The sequence below is a fragment of the Betta splendens genome, chromosome 17, assembly GCF_900634795.4.
Source record: "Betta splendens chromosome 17, fBetSpl5.4, whole genome shotgun sequence".
In the NCBI taxonomy this organism is placed as follows: Eukaryota; Metazoa; Chordata; class Actinopteri; order Anabantiformes; family Osphronemidae; genus Betta; species Betta splendens.
The window spans coordinates 15,485,579-15,506,170 of record NC_040897.2 but is presented as its reverse complement, the minus strand read 5'-3'; the positions used below and the strand labels follow the sequence as shown (position 1 = coordinate 15,506,170).

General features: G+C 52.3%; 1 protein-coding gene across 1 annotated transcript in view; it reads right to left on the bottom strand.

Annotated features, from left to right (window-relative positions):
* The window catches only part of slco5a1b (solute carrier organic anion transporter family member 5A1b), an 86,973-nt gene that overhangs the window by 49,360 nt on the left and 17,021 nt on the right, over positions 1–20,592 (bottom strand). The window contains exons 9-11 of the mRNA XM_029131266.3: positions 19,798–20,153; positions 17,836–17,922; positions 13,875–13,954 (exon numbers count right to left, since the gene is read on the bottom strand). Coding sequence (XP_028987099.1) covers positions 13,875–13,954; positions 17,836–17,922; positions 19,798–20,153 — 523 coding nt within the window. The remainder of the gene's footprint in view (positions 1–13,874; positions 13,955–17,835; positions 17,923–19,797; positions 20,154–20,592) is intronic.

Here is a 20,592-nt window from a genome sequence, read left to right as displayed (position 1 = left end):
CTCTGGTTCCAGTTGCCTCTGGTTCCAGTTGCCTCTGGTTCCAGTTGCCTCTGGTTCCAGCTGCCTCTGGTTCCAGCTGCTTCTAGTTCCAGCTGCTTCTAGTTCCAGCTGTCTCTGGTTCCAGTTGCCTCTGGTTCCAACTGCCTCTGGTTCCAGCTGCCTCTGGTTCCAGCTGCCTCTGGTTCCAGCTGCCCCTGGTTCCAGCTGCCCCTGGTTCCAGCTGCCTCTGGTTCCAACTGTCTCTGGTTCCAGTTGCTACTGGTTCCAGCTGTCTCTGGCTTCACCTGTCTCTGGTTCCAGTTGCTTCTGGTTCCAGCTGCCTCTGGTTCCATCTGTCTCTGGCTCCACCTGTCTCTGGTTCCAGCTGCCTCTGGTTTCACCTGTCTCTAGTTCCACCTGTCTCTGGTTCCAGCTGCCTCTGGTTCCAGCTGCCTCTGGTTCCAGTTGCCTCTGGTTCCAGTTGCCTCTGGTTCCAGCTGGCTCTGGTTCCAACGCCTCTGGTTCCAGCTGCCTCTGGTTCCAACTGCCTCTGGTTCCAACTGCCTCTGGTTCCAATTGTCTCTGGTTCCAGTTGCCTCTGGTTCCAGTTGCCTCTGGTTCCAGTTGCCTCTGGTTCCAGTTGCCTCTGGTTCCAGCTGCCTCTGGTTCCAGCTGCTTCTGGTTCCAACGCCTCTGGTTCCAGCTGCCTCTGGTTCCAACTGTCTCTGGTTCCAGTTGCCTCTGGTTCCAGTTGCCTCTGGTTACAGCTGCCTCTGGTTCCACCTGCCTCTGGTTCCACCTGCCTCTGGTTCCACCTGTCTCTGATTCCACCTGTCTCTGGTTTTCAGGGATGAAGCCTTTACTTATCTCCACTTCTTCCTCCACTCCTCTCGTTTCCTACCTCCTCTTATCCTCACCCCTCCGCTGCAGACTGTTTGGGTTTGTGAGGCTGATAAGTGGCAGATGACCATCGCTAAGTGGAACCGCAGATAAAGCTGCCAAGAAAATCAATCCTCCCACGGCCGAAGCCAAACATCACCCAGCTGAGAGGTGGAGGAGCTACGACGCCCTTAATGCTCCGTGCTCGGTTTGGAGCCACAGAGACCGAGTCCAGGAACCTTATCAACAAGTCCCAAAATATCTGGAGAGACATCAGGCCAATGAAAGTTGGAGGCTGGACAGAGTTTGGCGAGTTTTAGGTTAGAAATGCAAAGAAAGGACAATGTTTGTTACCACGTGTGCAGACCTGCCATCAGTTAGAACAAGAACAGGCAGCGGGAGAAGAAGAAGAAACAAAAAAGGCCCACTTACTGGTCCTGACAGAGAAACTGACATGGAAAGCCAACACTTAGCGCCGCCCTCCTCCATCACCGCGCGCTCTCCCCCTCGTCTCCCCCCGCTGCCGCTGCTCCTCTCTCCCTGATGGATGACCTTTACAGTACATATGACTCATCTTCTTGGCCGACTGGGTGAGAGAGCATGTTAATGAGTGAGGGGGGGAGAGAGAGGCAACAGCAGTGGTGCTGTTTGCTGCTTCTGACTTTTCTTTTAGCGTTTGACCTGCAGATGTTCAGGCTGGTTTGGACCGAGCACTGGGATCAGATGCTTCAGACCACAGTAGGAACCAAATCTACCGCCACATACAGTACAGAGGAGGAAGACGCTCCACATCCATCTACTGGTGAACACGAGTCCGACGAATAGCTCCATCCATCAAACTATCAGGGAGCATTTTGTGGTGTTTTCATTCTTTCAGGCTATTAAAAAACAGACACAAAGAAATTAAAAAGCTCCCGCCTCAGGGGATCACAGTCTAAAATGGCCTGAATAGACTTTAACTCAGGAAGATACTGATCTCATTAGGTTCCGTCCTAGTCTTTAAGGGTCTGGACGTGCTCGCCTCCCTGTTGGTGACTCTACAGTTCTCTCAGAGCTTGATTTTATGAACCCACCACAGAACACGAGATCTAAATCATCATCTGCATCACTGCCAAAGCTTTCTTTCTCTGGTGATTTTGGCGCCTGGGTCTTGGCTTTGTCCTCGCTACGTTCACAAATGGACCCCACATGCAGGTGATCAGAGGGGATGAGACGATTCCATCTGAAAGAACGACGCACGTCGTCCTGGAGCGGAGTCGCCTTAATGAGTCCAAGCTATAAAACCAGTGCCAGGCACAGGATGTATTTAACTAAAGTTACTGATGACTAGAAGTTAAAACTATTTGCACATAGGAAAAGTACAAAGTGATCAAATGCACGTCTGGAATGTGGCTGCGATAGAAGCTGTGGAGGTGAATGTTTGCGCTGTTTTGTGGCTCACACAAACGTGTTTCCACCGCGTGCAGCCGCTGGCACCAGGCTGCAGCCAAGGCCAGGTGGCTTGGCAGCCAGGCAGCAGGCGCTCTCAGGGGGGATCGCGCAGACTTTCTTTGCACTGAAACCCAACTTAGAGAAAATATCCTCCATTATCACTGGAGGGAGGACAAGCAGTCGAAATGCCACAGGACGAAACCTTGAGCTCGCAATTGCCTTCACCGCCTCCTCATCTGGGCAGCAACTATTTATTTGAGAGCGGCCGACGCTCGAGGTTGTTCGTCTTATGCACATTGTGACTACTTCTGCTGGAGCTGTATCGACCTGCAGCCATCAACAAACAGCGTGAAGTAAATATTACTAAAATATGCATCTGAGGTGACTCTGCCACAACACGACTAATATGAGAAGCGTCAAGAGCAGATTTGTCCGATGCCTTCGTTGAAGCACGGCGTAAACGCAGATGCGGAGGTGGTTTGATTAGAACGCGTCCTGAGGAGGTGCAGACAGAAACACGATGATTCTAACATGACAATAATATTACGAAACCGCACAAACAGTAACAGAGTCTTAGAACGCAGCAGCTCTGGACGGATGCCAGTTGACTGGAAGCAGTGAGCTGCAGAGCGGTGAGCGGCCTGAGCCCAACAGAGAAGCCTGCGCTGTGGAGTTTAGAGCAAACAAAGCGCCACCTCTGGCATGAAACACGCTGCTGTCTGAAGTCCCTGTTTAAGCGCTTGTGACGGGGGATGAGCTGCTACCGGGCCGACGGCACCCACTCACAGGCTGAAGATGAGAGCGCGTCTCCTCCTCCCTGGAGGCTGCAGCCCGTCGAAGGCCCGGCTTCCTGCAGCAGGTGCATCATTAGGACCTTCAGCGGTGAAGCCGAGCTGAGGCGCAGGTAAAGGCGGCGGCGGCTCCGGAGCACAAAGATGGATGTGAAGCTAACGCTGGAGAAGCTAACGGCGCTTTACGGGCGCCGTCTTATTTCTGGACCTGTTGCTTTAGTGATGTCTGAGGTCAAAAGGCGGAAAAGGATTGAAACCACTGACGTTTGGTTTTCATAGACTGAGGGTAAATATACAGATGTGAAATATGAAGACTGGCTGTACTGTTGATTGGTGCACAGACGTCTGGGGAAGAACCAGAAGCGAGCTGCAGGTCTCAGATAACGCTGGTAATGATGTTACGGCTAATGCCTGTGCTGATGCGCCGGCTGCTCCGCTGAATAACCCAGAGAACCTCTCACACACTCCAAGTCACCACAATAACACTGAAATCTTTTTCCTCCCTAGTTTCACGGTGGCTCCTTCACCGCCGTCAGCTTCTTTACTCATTTAAAGTAATGGAGGAATCGAGTCAGGCTGGAGTTTGGAGCATTCGGAGAAAAAGAAGGTGAAGGAAGCAGAGGCAGATGAGGCAAGCTGAAGAAAAGCAGCAGCAATAAAGGCTTTTATGTTCTACACCATGATTACATCAGGGTTACAAAGGAAGCCTGAGACTCACTGTGACTCCAGGTCTCACTACACGCCACACCTGAGAAGCAGCTGTTACTGCCGCCGATGGAGGAGCAGCGGCAGGAATCAGCCGGTCCTGCTTCGACCCATCACTCCTTCAGTTCTACTGCAGCACATGTGGGTCGGGTGATGGACGCACGCGTCCACGCTGGGCTTCAGCAGCAGCTCCTGGACGGACGTCTCGTCCCACTGGTGACGGTTTCTTTTAAGACGTCTCCCAATGATAATTAATCAAGAACACAAGGCAGCAAAATGAAGCAGGAAGAGGTTCATAAAAGGTGTAAACATGAGAAGCTACAGCCTGACACACACACACTAGGAAACCCAACATTCCTACAGCTACCACATAATATTACAGATATATGTCGTCTTTCTGGGATCGTTTCTAACTGGAGCTGCAGCGTTAGATTTTCTCACACTCTAAACGCATGTCAGCGCGCCGTGAACAGGAAGCAAATCGTCTTTCCTCGGTTGTCACGTTCTGAAGGTCGCGGTTTGATGAGGACACGTGCTGAAGGTGAGCTGAAGTGCAGCTCATGCTCCGCGGGCTTTAAAAACCTCCAACCCGTTACGTGCTTTTATTTTGGCGCTTTTATGCCGGTAGTGCAGGTATTAACCACTGAGGAGGCTGTCACTCACTGCATTTTCTCCCTCCGTGTGGCTCTTTCCTCCCGTGCACGCAGGGGGAGAGGAGGGATCAGGACACAGACCTGCAGCCCAAGGTGACCTCATTACCGACATTTGTTCCGCCTGTCGCTGCAAATCACACACCGTGTCTGTCAGGGAGCAGCAGACGCCGCGCAGCCTCGCGGCCGCTAACCCGGCCGGGCCAAGCGCCGGGCCGGGCGCCGGGCCGAGCGCCGGGCCGAGCGCCGGGCCGCTGCCTTCTGATCCGTGAACCCGCAGAAAATCGGTTATTTCGCATTCGCATTGGGACAAACTCCTGGAAAATGCGAGGGGGGGCAGCGGGTCAGACGAAGGGAAACGCAAACGCCGCCCGGCGCTGACCTCATTTAACAGCTCTGATCTCTGGGCATTAAAGGGAAGTTTATGTAGCACGCAGCCAGTTCCTCCCGACCTCGCGACCTGGAAAACGTCTGCTGGCAGAACATCGATGTGACCCACGCAACAACCTGCTGACAGTTTACGATTGTATCGCGTGTTTTAGTGGTGTCATCAGTGTCCACACCTCATGGTCTGCACCAGACAAAACCTGACTCTGAGAAGCGCTGCAGGAGATTTACTCTTTACTTTAGGTCATGAAGACACATTTTGTGCCCAACTACTGTGTAGGCGTCGACAAGGACAGATTTCTGCTGATATCTGAGCCTCGGGACTCGCACATATCCAGGATCTGTACATGTGTCTGATAAAACAGCATAAGATGGGGAATGAACTGACAAACGAGTAGGAAACACGGACGTTGGTCACCAAGACTTTTACATTTGCCACTGAAGGTAAAAACTGACCAGAAACAAAAAAGAAGAGAAATATCAGTTAGTTGGTTTCAGAAGACTAGAAATAAAACAGGGTCTTCATCGGCTGCAGCTTCTTCCTAGTAAATTCAGGGTTAGGACTCGGTCCCAGGGTTCATGTAAACTGTCTCACATTTCACCATTAATCTAAATCTAAAACATTAGGGGTTTAACTTGTTGGACCTTCTGGTGAAGAAGGAAAAATGGGTCAGAGAAAACAGAGAAACAAGAAGAGCAGCGTCAGGCTGCAGAACATGTTCAATGGGTCCCGAACCCCCGATCCGACCCGTCAGCTGACTCGGCACATTTTATTGGCAGCCAGTAGGAAAAAGAAACCACTGGTTCCTTAGAAGAAAGAGGCTGCAAAGTGCTGGTTTGTTCACAGATGGACAGCGATGTGAATCTGAATCTGTGAATCTGAGCATTTCATGGAAGCGGATCAGACGTCTAGCGGGCGTCATTCCCACGGTGTCGAAGAGCTGCCGACCTCCAGGTGTCAAGTATTGACGTTCAGCTATGAAGGTTCCTCTGCGTCTTTTATCCACGCGACCCCATGACCTCTTTAATAAAACCCAGAACAGCTGCTCCGTCAGCAGCAAAGTGTCTGCGCCACATTGACTAATAGTCAGAATCCAATGGACAGTTGACCCCGCGACACCAAGGCCAGGACAATGGGAGAACGACACCGCTCCAGGTCTAGTTTATTCATGCAGTCGTCCCCACATGCAAATGAAATCACAAGCCTTGACTGATCGTCGCAGATTTACAGCAGCCAATTAGCTCCAACAGCCTTTAAATGGCTGCTAGTGAAATGACTCATGACTGTAGCAGTAAAACACAGCACTGAGGCAACGCACAGCCGACCGACGCGGCTCCACGTGATCTGGGCCTGACAAGCGCAATCTGGACAAAATGAACTGAATCTCCGACAAAGTCATGATTCTATTCAATATTCAGGCCTAGAAACAAGCAGCAGCCTATTAAAGCCGCTCCAAACCCTGCCGCTTATCTTTTTAATTAGGCCGCAGGTTGAGAGGCAGCGATATTGCTCTGCGAGCTGATGTATATGTAATGTGGAGCAGTATTGATTGTGGGGAGAGGGGGCGGGGGTGTCGGGAGGGGGGGTGCATTCAAGGTGCTGGTGCCACGAACTGTTCAATACCACAGCTAATAAATAATATCAAAGGCAAAACCTGGCTAAAGGTGGATGAGATGAAATCTCTTTATGATGCAAAAGCTAGAAAAGGAGCGAGGAGAGGGGGGTGAGGGGGGAGCGGGGGTGAGGGGGGAGCGGGCTCCCTTTGCAGGCAGCCAGGCCGACAGGATATTGCACAGAGTGTGCAGCTGAAGAAACAAATACGCGTCTTTCATCAATAGCAGATTAAAACACAAACAGAGGGAGGGATGGGAGGAGGACTAATTATAATCTGCGGAGTCTGTGCTGTTTTTGACACAGCTAATATGCCTCCCTGCGAATCCCCACCCACCCGCACCGCGGCGCATCACCTTGCCAGGTGACGTGGGTCTAACAGCCAATATAGGAAGCTATTTACACTTGAAGGTGCTAATGCAACACTTCCCTGCGTCCTATTACCGCCGCCGTGTTTTTCTCACTCGCCTGTTGACAGGCGGAATTAGACAGAGCGCTTGGACGGCGCCGTCCTCCGCATCAAACGCACCCTCAGCCGCGCCTTCAAGGCAGGTCACTGATCTGTGAGGGTCCGTTGCATGAGAGACGTGTCATTTTGAACATGCAGATCAGTGCTGAGCTCTTTAAACCATAAACACACATCCAACGACATTCCCCTCAATAAAAGGATCCCACAGCTGATTCGGACACGCAGGTCACATGGTCCCTGAGCGGCGTCTTCGAGGCCGACCCGACCTGGACGTTTAGACGTGTTCTGACACTTCGGAGGAGACGGACACTCAAAATCTATTTTTCAGCAACACTTTCCTCCTGAAAGAAGAAAGGTGGCAACTGCATCCTCCGCAGAGAACAGAACCATCTCTCAGCCTGAAGACCTCCAGCTCAATAATCACATTCAGTCAAAATAGCAGCAGCTGCAATGGAAATGTGGCTGAAATCTAAAAGCAACACTGTGACACAAAATCCTCTGTAATTAAAGATAGTATTGATTAAGATCAAATTGTGATTTAATCAGCAGCGGTGTTCAGTGTAATTCTGCGCCGAGGGGGATTTTGTTTGGACGTCAGTTATTTCACATGATGGACATCACTTTGTAGAACAAACATCGATTCTGATTCATGTGTTTTATCAGATTTGGCCGAGAATTACAACACGGCTCCTGTTGCCAGGAACGACGCTCTTGATGTTCATCTTTTCCTCCAGCTGATGCATAATTCATCCCATCCCGTCCTTCAGACAGGCAAACGCAACCTTCTCAATTTTCCTGACAGATCTGTACTTGGCCTTTCAGCGGGGAAACGCTCGGCACATTAACATGAGATGAGCACAGTAATGTGCACCGCGGGTCATCCTTCAGCTCTGTGGGAAGACGTGTACGGCAGGTGGGATCCGGGATGTTGGACTTTATGTTGGATTAATATCCATAGCCGATCATTTGGACCAGGGGTCACTCCACATTGTTGCACGGAGCTGATACATTTATCCAGAGCTTCTCTTGAAGTCAAACGGAACGATGGCATAAAGGTCGGTCTTCGTGAACGGCTGCAGCCTGTGATGTCAGCTTTCCTGTCAATCATCGTGTGACGTGTTTCAGCCTCCTCAAACCCCTCACTGACACGTTCATCTGGGAAAGTCTCATCAGCAGCGCTCCGACCAGGCTGCGCTCCCCTAATCTGCTCCTCTAATCCAGCTCCAAAAACGGGGCTAAAGGAAAGACAGAGGAGCAGTGGAATCCATAGGAAGGGCTTCATTAATTATACACAAAAAGAAGAACTACAAAAGAGGCCCTGCTCTTTGAAGATACCGAGTGCTAAATGTCACCAGAAGCCTTTGAAGCTCTTGACTGCCTTTGTCGCTCACTTTTCCTCTACATGAAACACGATGACTGCGGTGAGGACATTTCAACTCGGGGCTGTGGCTCTTAAGAAAGAAGAAAGAAGTGATATGAAAGCATGGAGAACCGTGCTCCGCTGCAGAACCACCGGGGTCCGACAAGACAGAACCCGCACGGGTCCACTGCCGTTTGTCATATTGATCAGCGCTGAAAGGCTTCGTTCTGCTGTTTGATTAAAGGTTGAGGAACGAAAACAGCAAAAACACGAGCGGACGCTGTCATTGGTCATTGGATGCGATCTGTTTCTCTGAATCAAACACAGCATTAGGAAAAGTTTAGTTCCCGAGGGGCTGAAGTGGAGAAAACAGGCAAGGACACAACAACCGTCATCACAGTCCGGGTTCAGAAGCTCCCCTGAGGTTCAGCTCGTCCTTAACGTCCTTAACGTCTAATCCGTGCTGCCGTTTTTACACTTTTGCTAATAGTGAATCAGAGCCACAGGTCGTCAGCCAACAGCTAAACCCTAAGTAAAACCTAATGTGCACCTACTGCTCAGGCTGCACTAGAGTCAGACGTTACGGCCAGATACGAGCAGATGTAAAGTTACAACACGCTCTAATTAAAGACCAGCATTTCATTACTGCCAATGAACAGAAATACCTCCACCCACCAGGCACAGATCACAGGGGAACAGGCAGAGGCTCAATGATCTGTTCAGCACTATTTCTGTGGCGACAAAACCACAAGCGGCTGTTTATACCAGCGAAACCTTCTCAGCGACGGGACGGGCGGTTGTCGGTGCCTGAACCCGGCTAAAAACCTGCATGTGGCAGATTATGTGAGCCGCCAGCGCTGCCTCTGCTCATTTCCTAAAATACTGATCTAAATCTGACACGATTCCAAATTCACTGCGAACCCGGGGAACAGGCAGCTCCATCCTCGCCCGCTCACGTTCCCATGCAGAGGTTAGTCACTGGGCCCCGTTCTGTTCTCTCCCCTCACACAGCCGCTGTGTGAGGACGGGATGAGAGGAGAGAGAGGCCGCCGCGAGGACCAGGGAGACTGGGGACACTTGAGTGCAGTTGTAATCAAGGCCTGTGTGCTCAAGAGGGGCCAATCAATCCAGCTGTCTGCCTCCACGTCTCATCAGACATCTTGAAGACGGCTAAAAATGAGCTGCGGGGTCCAGGCGGCCTCTGAGAGAGCGAGCGAGCGAGCGAGCGGGCGAGCGAGCAACAGGCGGCACCAGCCAGGCGTCGGTAATAACTGAAAGTCTGAGCTGGAGCCGCCGTGCACGGTAAGCGATGGACTGGTGAGGTCATGAAACGCCTCAAAGGTCACGTTCCCACGAAGGAGGTGGAAACTGTGAGACACAGAAGCAGGGAACACATCTGGGAACCTGGTGCCGGAGACCCGGGACCCACATAATGAACGGACTGATGGAGCTACAGGTGAAGCATCTTCGACTTCACGCCATTCGTCCTGGTTCCACCGCCGTTCGCATTGTTCCGGACACATTTATTACTGGGAGAAGTTGAGCGCCTCCTGGTCTGCGCTGCCATCCAACTGTCCGCTAATGATTTAATAAGTAATTTCGTGACAGCACAGGTACCACGTGTGGAAAGACGTTTAAAAAAAACAGTGGGATGAGAAAGAAAGATCATTAAAAGAAGCCATCAGACAGACATGGTCATTAAGTCTGAGGATATTAAGAAAATGCGCTGAGATGATTTCACACCCGTCCACTGCAGTTTAAAGATGTATATTAAATTATTCAGCCTCAGCGCTAACAAGTTTTTGGGAGATCCAGGCCTGTTCTTCCGTTCAGATGGGATTACAGAGTTAGTGGGATATCAATTATGTGTAATTCAGTAAGATTTAAATTAGATTATAAATAAAATATGAAGCAAAGAGGCACCTTGACACTGTCCTAAAAGATGGTGCCATTATGGATGTGTTGAATTAAAAAGCAGTGTTGGTCTAGTGTGCGTGCAGGTGTGTGTTCACGGATTCACAGCGATTCAGGCCGAGAGCCGTCACCGGAGCTCGAAAAGCGGCTTCACAAACACTGTAAACGCCGATGAGCCGCTGCTTCCACGGCCGCCCTGCAGTCGGGGGAATGATGCAAGAGTGATGCGAGCGCAGGCAGCTCCGCTCGGAGGTGTCCGTCTGGGAGCGGCTGCCGACGCGGGGACGCTGCCAGCTGCAGCAGCGGAGACAGGAGCAGTGGTGGATCAGGGCTGTTTGGCTGCTCGGCTGAGTCTCACCGCTGTGCAAACCCGACCCGGCCCACACCTGCCCCCCCCCAGCATCCCTCCCTCCCCTCAGCTCAGCTCCACGGCAGGACTCACAGATGCTCGCGAGGCTCCAGAGCCCAGCGCTCGGCTCCCTGCTCTCTCTGAAGTCGGATCAAAACAACCACAGGTGATGGTGTGTGTGTGTGTGTGTGTGTGTGTGTGTGTGTGTGTGTGTGTGTGTGTGTGTGTGTGTGTGTGGGCAGGCTTTTTTAGGCCTGGATGAGGCATCTTGAAATTGCACAAAGCGCCTCCAGCTCCGCTATGACGACAAGCGGAGAGATGAAAACGCTGCACGCTGTCACAACAAATTGCATCACTAAACAGCCAAACAGCCTTCATCCCTCTCGTCGCCGCTCTGCCTCCATCTTTTGATTATTTTCTGGAGCAACAGGTGAGGGAACGTCGACATGTGATTAGCCTTCGGCGTGCGGTGAGAACTGATTAGCACGTTAACTGGAACGACTGGAAGACTTTCCGCGCAGCCGACGGGGACCCACACTCTGCTGGTTGGATCCCACTGCCAGAGCTGCTTCCAATGCAATCAGAGCGGCAATCAATGGGAACAATTAAAAGGAGTTCCACGCCGAGGTGGCAGTGACTCAAAATCAGTCGCAGTGTGCAGCGATCGCTTGTCAAACGTGACCATGGAGCACAAACACGGAGAGTGTAAGCAGGGGACGGCGGGGACGTGATAATCTGAGGAGCTGCGAGAGTCGACTCCACAGAGAGACGCCAAAGTGGTGGCATTTATGCCTTTTTCCTAATAAACAGCGAAAGACAAACAGCGGCAGAGGAGCTGCTTTGACGCGCGGCTCATGTCAAGACACCACAACACACCTGACGATTCCACGGCGTGCAATTTACAGAGCAACGGTAATGGAGATGATGATGGTGATGATGATGATGATGATGATGATGACAGCGACCTTTTGAAGGGAAGCACTCTGCATCTGTGTGAGATAACTTTAAATTGGCCGTAATCACAGGATCTGAGAGCACACGGGCCGACAAAGTCACACAAAGACGTCTCAGCGAGGGGACGGATGAAGTTGTCCACACGGATAATAATTGTGACACACAAACACATGCGAGGACGCGCAGCTGCAGGGCGAGGGAAAAAGCGCGACTCCTCTGTAGTCTGAGGACCTGCGCATCAATAATGGGCCGAAGTGAGGGAGATGAAACACATTACTTTGACCTAAAGAGATCAGTAATTACATTTGGCATTTTGACAAGTGTTTAGCTCCAGTGAAGGTCAGCGCTGTCAGCATACAAGATCTATGCTAATCCACTCAGACGAGGAGACGAAAAGTCACCGGAAGGAAAGGAAAGACCCAGACGCACCAAAAAACCCAAGGAGCTCAGATCGTTTCCACTGCTGCTACTGTAAAGGAAGCCTCGACTCGTGACCCAGAGGAGCTGGCAATTTGTGTAGTTTTACTAATTAGCATGTCAATTAACTATTGTCTCCATGTCTCAGAGGGACGAGGTCTTTCTAACTCATCAAACCTATAGTGACCCAACGCGTCAACCTCAGAGCCGGCAGCAGCTCTCCCTTTGTCTGCCGCTGACAATGAGGGGTTAAGTTTAACACGAGGAAAGGAGGAGGAGCGACTCCGAACCAGCAATAATCCCCAGAGTGGACAACCCTGGGCCACGGGTGAGTAGCTGTCCTCACACCGAGCTACGATTAGCATGTGCGCAAAGCAAAAGCACGAGTGGAGGGAGCAGACGGAGCAGGGATCAGCTGCTCGCCTCCTGCTTTAAGTACTAATTGAGCTGCCCGCTGTCCTGACCCTGACCTCCGGTCTATTCAGGGGGTCCCGTTCTCACGGCCGCGACGCACGACTGAAAGCGGCCGCCGGGTCCCCCGCCCGTCCTCGGCCGGACAATGTGGGTCACCGCCCCGCTGCCCACCATCTTGACATCCACCCGTCACGTTTGACAAAGGCGCTGAAGGCCCTGAACGCGGCCTCCTAAAGCACGGCCAGGCCTGAAGGCTCAACCGACCTAGTGGACAAAATCAACCTGCTGTAGGAAGAACAATGTCTAGGCTGCGGTGAAAAATAAAAAGTGGTTTTAAGATGAATATTTGTTAATAACGTCAGGAAATATTTAATAAAATTAAATATACAGATTTCAAACTGAAATATTAAAATCTACAACTTGACTTGAAACAATGCGCAGCCTTTTTCAATTAAGCGTTGCGTGAGATGAACACCTTGAATCTCCAGACTAACATCTCAAACAAGGCGTCTCAGCTCAAACAGCACTAAACTAGATTTAAGTTCTGTGCTGCGTTAAACAGTCGTGATCCTTCGCCGACGGGTTCACGGGAATCAGACTGCATGATTTCCCACACAGCTGCCGAGCACATACGTCTGTGACAGAGACGGACGTCCAGCCTCAGCTATAAACGGCGAGGTAACGACGTCATTACAACGTCGGTGTAAAGCTTAATGTTTCAGAGAAGCACCATAAACCGGGCCGGGCAGGAAAATGTGCGCTCTGGGACGGATTGCTATTCTAGTTGAATATGACAAACGACACTTTAAAGATGCTCCACCCACGCTGCTGCACTTTAGCGGCGAGGACGCTGTATTTCATCTGGAGCACGTTCTGTCAAATGTTAATAACAAGCCGGCTCATCGGTGACCCGCGAAGCCGGCGCCGCCAACAGCGGCACTTAAAAACCGGAGAGAAGCCGTTACATAATCAGCAGCGACTGTGTGTGTGTGTGTGTGTGTGTGTGTGTGTGTGTGTGTGTGTGTGTGTGTGTGTGTGTGTGTGTGTGTGTGTGTGTGTAGGATGTGAATCTGAGCGGGTCACGCGGGTTCCATTTCCCCAGGGCTGAGGATCTGCTGTGTGGATCTGGAACCGGGCCCAGGAAATATCAGGACAGTTCCCTGGGACTGACAGCTTGGCTAATGGCAAACATCCCTCCTCCCTTTATTCCCCGCCTCATCGACACCCTCGCCTCATTACCATGAGTCACACCGCGGCCCTGTACATTCACTCACAGCTGGACTGGATTCAGGACTGAGCGGGCAGAACCAGGCGTTGGATCCGGAGGGTCTTCAGAATGGAGGCAGAGCTAACGTATGCTGTGACGTTAGCTCCTCACGTATCACGTCTCTGTCCTAAACCAGGTCCAGGGAAACTGAACCACGTGAGCAGAGGAACAGAAAAGCTGCCACACGTTGTCGGCGCCGTCAAACCCATTTCACTTTGGAGTGGAGTTCTGAACAATGCGGCGCGGGCTCAGGTGCGGCCGTAATGGCCTGTCTCCGCGAAGACGCATGAACTCACCAGCCACGTTGGCCACATCTGCGGTGCTGACGTTCTGGCTGTTGGGTCTCACTTTGAAGGTCACAGCGGGTCCCACCACCCTGTAAAACACACACACACACACACACACGTTCATTCACCGCTGGAAGCCAAACCACAACACAAAGCTTCCATTTTTCACGGACAAAGGATGATTTTCAGACGGAGGAAGACGAGAGGTTGCAGGTTTTAACCAGGCGTCTCTTGTTCCGTTCAATCTCCATCACCGCTGTGCGATAACCTCTCGAATCTCAATGTAATGCAGCCATTGGCATTTAAGCGCGCTGGGACCAGAGGAGCAGCGGGTCGGAGGCGGGAGGACGGGTTATTAATAAGAGCACAGTCTGAGAGGAGGCAGCGATGGAAAGCGTTACGGTGATAGATGGAGATTAACAACAAAAAGGCTTCAGTGCTATAGCTGCGTCCAACATGGAGCAGCTTGAGCTGAAAGGCGAGAGCCGGGAGGAGCTGGGTGGTCGGAGGCTCAGCGGAGCCTCCCAGTGTGATTAACCTTTGTTTTTCCCTACTGTAACTCAGACTGAACGTCCAGGAGGGAGATGTATGACCAGGTCCCCCGTCCAGGACGCATTGTGCTGCTATTATAAAATATGGGCACTTCATTAATAGAGCAGGTCCGAACCCTTGTGCTTCTGGGGGCGAAAGCTTGCAGAGATTCAGAAAACGGGCTTTTGTCTCAGGTTGATGGATTGAAACGGTTGCATGTTGGGTTTTCTTGCAGAGTGTGAGGTCTGAGTCCTCAGGTTCAGTCACAAAAAAGGCGAAAGTCCAGTTTAGAAGAACAATTTAATACGTTCCAGTAGAAGTAAGTTAAATCCTAAATAGGTAGCGTTTCCAAAGGGCGAATGGAGATCAGTATCTGAGGTTATCATCGTGGAAATAAAACAATGACCTTCATGAAGGTCGTGGTTGCTGTTCCTCTGACTTGGACCTCCAGAACCTCTGACCATCAGCTGAATCTCTCTAAAGCAATAAGGAGTCAGTGGAGCGTTCGTTAGGCAGTCTTGTGGGTTTTTAATTGGTTTCCTGGGCCTGAGGTCAGCGAATCAAAACAAAAACACATCCAGCAGGTTTTTATGCAGCAGGAATCGTACGCTCAACATTTAAGATGCAACAGCAAACTAATTAGACTGGGCCCAAAAAAATAATCCCCGGGAGGGAAAGTCAAGGAAACCAAGAGCCCAAACAACAGGAGAAAAGCAGCTACGCGCTGCCGTCGTCTCAACACGTGATCTTTGTTTTGGAGCCTTATTTAAATAGAAGCGGCGCGGAGGGAAACGCCCGACTCAGCTTCACGTGCACACGGCGCAGTGGCTGCTTCTTTGGCCATTATTTCTCCTCCGAGGTACAAAGCTGATACATTCGTCACATCTATGAACGACTCATCAGGCAACGTCTCCGTGTGTGATGAAGAGGGAGAAATCACTCGCGTTGAGTCCATCTCGTTTCCATCTGTCGCCCTCTGCCTCCCACACAAACACAGCTCCCACTTTGAACCTTGTAAAAAACCTCCTCGCTCTGAGGCAGCGTCTGAGACTGCGCTGAACTACAGCAGCAGCGGAGCAGAGGAGGGAGCTGGTCCAGCGTGAGGTCCACCAGCACCAGGCTGCACAGCGGTTCCTAATAAAGTGAACATGCGCCGGCTCCTCATCCAGTTCACATCCACTCTCTCCTCCTAGTGGCGGCTCCTCGTTATGACCCTTCAGCCCAGACGCAGACATTACATCACCTCGACCCTCCCGCTTCAACAGAACCTCCCGTCTGCACTCGCCAGCGCTTACGCAACCGCCGCCATCGCTCGGCGAACGGCTCCAGTCAGAGGCTCGGCCTCGGCGCCGCCTCCGCCGCCACGGGCCACGCAGCTAAAAACAGGCCGGCACCATTATCTAATCGCTATTGAACTGTTCCAAACGAAAGCGCGGCTGTGCGTCAGCCTGCAGGTTCTGGGCCCGGTGCAGTGTGTAGGCCCGCGTCATGACTCATGCGGTGCCGGCGTGGACGCGCGGCTGCAGACGCCCTGCTGCTGCGGGCGCTCGGCCCGCGTTGCTCCGGCTCCGGCCCCCGAGGAAGCGCAGGAGCGGGAGGCGGCGTTGTCTCTTCAGAAGCCGAGGTCGCAGGTCACGACGGCTCTGTTCAGAGCGCTTTGTGCAGCTGTAAATGCTAATGTGGCGCTGGGAGGCGGAGGCGCTCGCATGGGCGGCGAACAGAGACAACACCGTTCCAGGCAACCACTTCAAACGAGCCTCTCATCCTACAGAACCCTGGTTGTAGCGAGCGCGGAGCAACAAGCTGTTCTGTGAGCGCGCTCTTTGGGGCCAAAGTCACTCTGATTTGACGAGTGGAGGAACCTCTGTGGCCGCGGCGCTGGAGCGAGGAGGAGGAGCGACGCCGCGCTCAGTGTCCGTCTGAAGCCTTTGTCTCTGGACTCAAGCGCCACCGCCACAGCGGAGGAGCCTCCAAAATAAGCGTGGCCGCTGACAAATTGTCAAGGCGGCGCCCCCTGCTGGGCTTTCACTGCGCTCACAACAAAGGACAGGCCCCCGGGTCTCTCCCACTCGCTCTCTCTCTCTCTCCATATCTATGGCGCTCTCACTTTGTCAGCCTCCAATCTATCACTCTCCCCAGTGCCCCCCCCCACACACACACACACTCTTATTCCAGGAATAGAAGAATAAAGACAAAAGGTGCCGTGCAGGAGCAGAGCGGTCCAGGCCACCCAGGGACTCGATGCAGCAGCACAGGTGGAAGTAGGAGGCGCCTCAGTGAGTGGGCGATCACTGTGCGAGTCGCACGACCCCGAGTCTGCACACGTCCCCCACGACCCACGAAGCTCTGCGTTAGCGTCACTCCCCCTCATCCTCGCTTCACCAGCATCCACACAGTCGCAACCCCCCACGGACCGGCCTCGGAGCGGTTACAGCAACACGAAACCATAGCAACCAGACAAGTGATGGACGCCTCAGGACTCAGTACCTCGGCACCACATTAAAAACCGCCCGCTGAAAAGTCACCCAACAAAATCTAGCATCAGCTCTGAAAGTGGCAGCTCCCACAGCGAGAGGAGACCGGATACAAACTGCAGAAAAGAAGGGAGGTGTCAGAACACGGCAACGGCCGAGCGAGACGCACAGAAAGCGAGAGAGAGAGAGTTCAGGCACAGTTCAGGCTCAGGAATGAGTGATGGAGCTCCGTCAGGTCCACACTGGACGAGCGGCGCCACCAGAGCAGCACAAGACTCGGATCCATGGGGATCTGAGCCCCGGTGCCCCCTCCTCACATGCTGGGGCGGGGGGAGGGGGCTGTTACCTTTACCCACTCAACTCAAAGGTAGAAAAGTGTTGTGAGGGTAAAGCACAACGTGTCTTTTGGCTTTTGGCTCCGGGAGGTCGGGTCCACCTCACCTGAACACAGCGGTGGATCTGGAGGCATTTACGTGTCATGGAGCTTCCTGTTTCCCTCTTTTTGCTTTGCTTTGGTCGCCACCAGTGAGTGACAGTGAATACCAAGGGACTCTGGATGCAAAGACAGAATTAAATCCTGAATCCATTATTAAAAACGCAGCGAGATGTCCTGTGGATTTGTACTTTCACAACTTTCAACGATTCCTTTAAACTGGAGCTAAATCCTTTAAGTTGACGTCCGTGCAGTGTTTTCTTGGCTCTGCAGTAAAATGTTTGTGTGATGTGTGAAAAGCTGCCATTTCTGCGAACGCTGTGCAGAACATGGAATTTGGGACTGACTTTGTTTGGAACAGATTCTATTTACTGCCATTTTTAACAGAACAGGTGCAGCTCCATCCACATTTGGAGTTTTCCGAGCGTTCCGACAACGCTCCGCTGCACAGGTGGACAAACGGGTGGGTTCACGTTTGGGGAAACATGAAAAGCAGCTCTGGAGACAAAGACGAAGGCGGCGCCGTACGTACGAGAGCTCGGAGAAGTCTGTCATCTGGAGCTTGGCCCGGCGGGCCAGCATCTCCATCAGGTGGAGGCCCTGGTCCGTCTGGAGGCCGCTGCGGCGCCGATGAGGAGGCGTGAGGAGAGACGAGGAAACAGTCAGACACTTCACAAACCACTACAGACCTCATGCAGGAAATCCCCCGTTTGACCGCATTTAAATGTCTGGCTTCGCTTTCTTTTGGGAGCTTTTGTTTCCTGCTGCAGACGCCTGATGGCTGCACCTCCATTTTGTGCACTGACAGGTCAGACCCTCATCACTAAACGACTCTGCCACAATGAGGAGGACCTGAGTTGATCCAGTGCTGCTGCAGCGTGTGCTTTACTTCACACTCTCCAGTGCGTTGTTGTGAATAAAACCTAATCTGACCTTATTTTATGAATACGCACACGTGTTCTTCCTTCACCATCTACAGCTGCATGTTGATTTACAGACTGTCTCACCCTGATCCACCTCTGCCTCTGAACGGCTTCTGGCAAAAAGCGTTTGCAAACGACCCCCTTCAAAAGCTGCATGAAACTGAAGCTGAAGTGAACATGACTGAGTTCTCCCTTTACTTTTAGTTTGTGGCCGAACAGGAGCGTGCTGATACTGAAACTCACTAAAAGCTATTAAATTGTGACATCAGACACCGACGCCTGTGTGGCCACCGGCCTGTGGTCGTCCAGATGTGACAGATGTGACAGATGTGCGGATCCCGATCGCTGCATCGGGACCCTCCAGCTGCTCCGTGCATTTGGGTTGTGACCCCCCTCACACACAGACACCCCCCCCCCTCTTACTATGAGAAGCTGGAGTGTGACTCCTTCCTCGCTACGAGCCAAACCACAGCCTGGTCTTCTCCAGCAGCTGCAGCTGCCGTCCAGCGTCTGCAGGCTGATTCCCCGGGTTCTAAGGGGCTCAGAGGCTGTTCATCAGCTGTGTGGCTAAAGAGCGCGTGTACGTTGAAGGGCTGTGGTGTCTGCACGTCCATGTGCGAGTTTGGTAGAGAGCAGGTGTTTCCCTCCAGCTGCCATGAATCACCTGTCCCCCTTACTCCTCCTCCTCCCCCTCCTCCTTCTCATACCCCCACCCCCCCACTCTTCCTCTTCCTCCTCCCAATTCCTCTTCCTCCTCCCCCTCCTCCTAACCTTCCTCCCCCTTACTCTTCCTCCTCCTCCTCCTCCTTCCCCTCCTCCTAACCTTCCTCCCCCTTACTCTTCCTCCTCCTCCTCCTCCTTCCCCTCCTCCTAACCTTCCTCCCCCTTACTCTTCCTCCTCCTCCTCCTCCAGCCACAGGGGAAGCTGATGTGCTACAACTAGTCCTTCCATCAGCCTTTCCTCTGTAGTCCTGCACTGCTGCTCACGGTTTCACTTCCATCACCTCCAGCACTGAGTTTGAGTCGACAGGATCCCTCACCGTCCTGCGCTCTCACAGCACAGCCCCCAAGAGACGTGGCAGCCGGCGGAGGCCGTAAACGGCACTGAGTCTGAGTTTTGTAGCTCAGTCACATCAACGTACAAAGACTTCTTTTCAGAAGAGTCTCTGATTGTGAAATACAGATGTGGCATTTTTCCATCTCTCCAGGAGACATCTGACACAATGTGAGCTTGTCAATGTCTGTGTTCTTTTAAAGATTCATGATCTCACATAAATGTCAGGAGACACTTTGAAGGGTTGTAAAAGGTCAGAGCGCACAGAGGACGTCTGCAGTGCAAAATGGACGAGGACTGAGACCAAGGACCTGTGATCAGAGCGAAGCCGCGAGATGCACAGACACGGAGGTTCTGTGTTAAACCGTCATTTTATGAAACCTGCCTTCATCAGCGTCAGTGAGACCTGCTCTGTCTACCTTCCAATCAGCTGACTGCCATGAGCAATACTGCATAAAGGACCACACAGTGAAACCCAGCATCATGTTCTCTGTAACGTTCAGCCAACCGCACTCACTCTGTGTCTGTGATGACGTAACCAAACACGTCGTCCTTCTTCTTCTTGCCGGCTTTGACGTCCAGCTGGAGTTCTGGGACGTGCATGGTCTTCTTGTGCGGCTCGTCGAACATGAGCGCGGCCGGAGGCGGCGCCACCTCTTTGATCCATCCCTCCACCTCCGACACCTCCTCCACCGACTGCGTGGCGTCCTTCTTCTGCAGCGCCACTCCCGCCTCGCTGGTGCGACTCTGGACGTTCTCCAGTCCCACCTGTCGGCTCTGAGGCGTCTCCGCGGCGTCGTCGGGTGAGGCTTTGCTGGAGGAGGTCTGGTCCAGGTAGGCGAGGAGTTTGCTGAACAGGTTTCCACTGCCCGGCTGGAAAACAGTCAAAGGAAGGCTGTAAGTGTCCCTGAAGTCTATTTGGAGCTTTCAGTCGTCCCTCTACACCAGGTGTTTTCTCATTCATGCTGCTAAATTAGACCTGAGCTCATCAAGTCCTGCTGTGTGAGCGCCTACGTCTTTGTTGCACCTGTTGAGGAGGAAGGAGCTCCATTCATGTCATCTGTCACCTGCAACCTGGAGGCAGAGCTGTAATCAGTCACGACTGCCGGACCCACCTGTGCAGGTTCACAGGTCCGGACGGACCCCAAGTGTGTGTTGGGTGGAGTGCAGTGTTGGCAGGTTGCTAATGTGTAACTGGGCTTCAACTCCACCAGACCTTGTTCTTTATAATAAAACTAACCTGAGTGAAGTCCATTTAATGCACTCAACGTTAGCTATTAGCATGTTTTAGTCTTTTAATGCTTTTGGATGT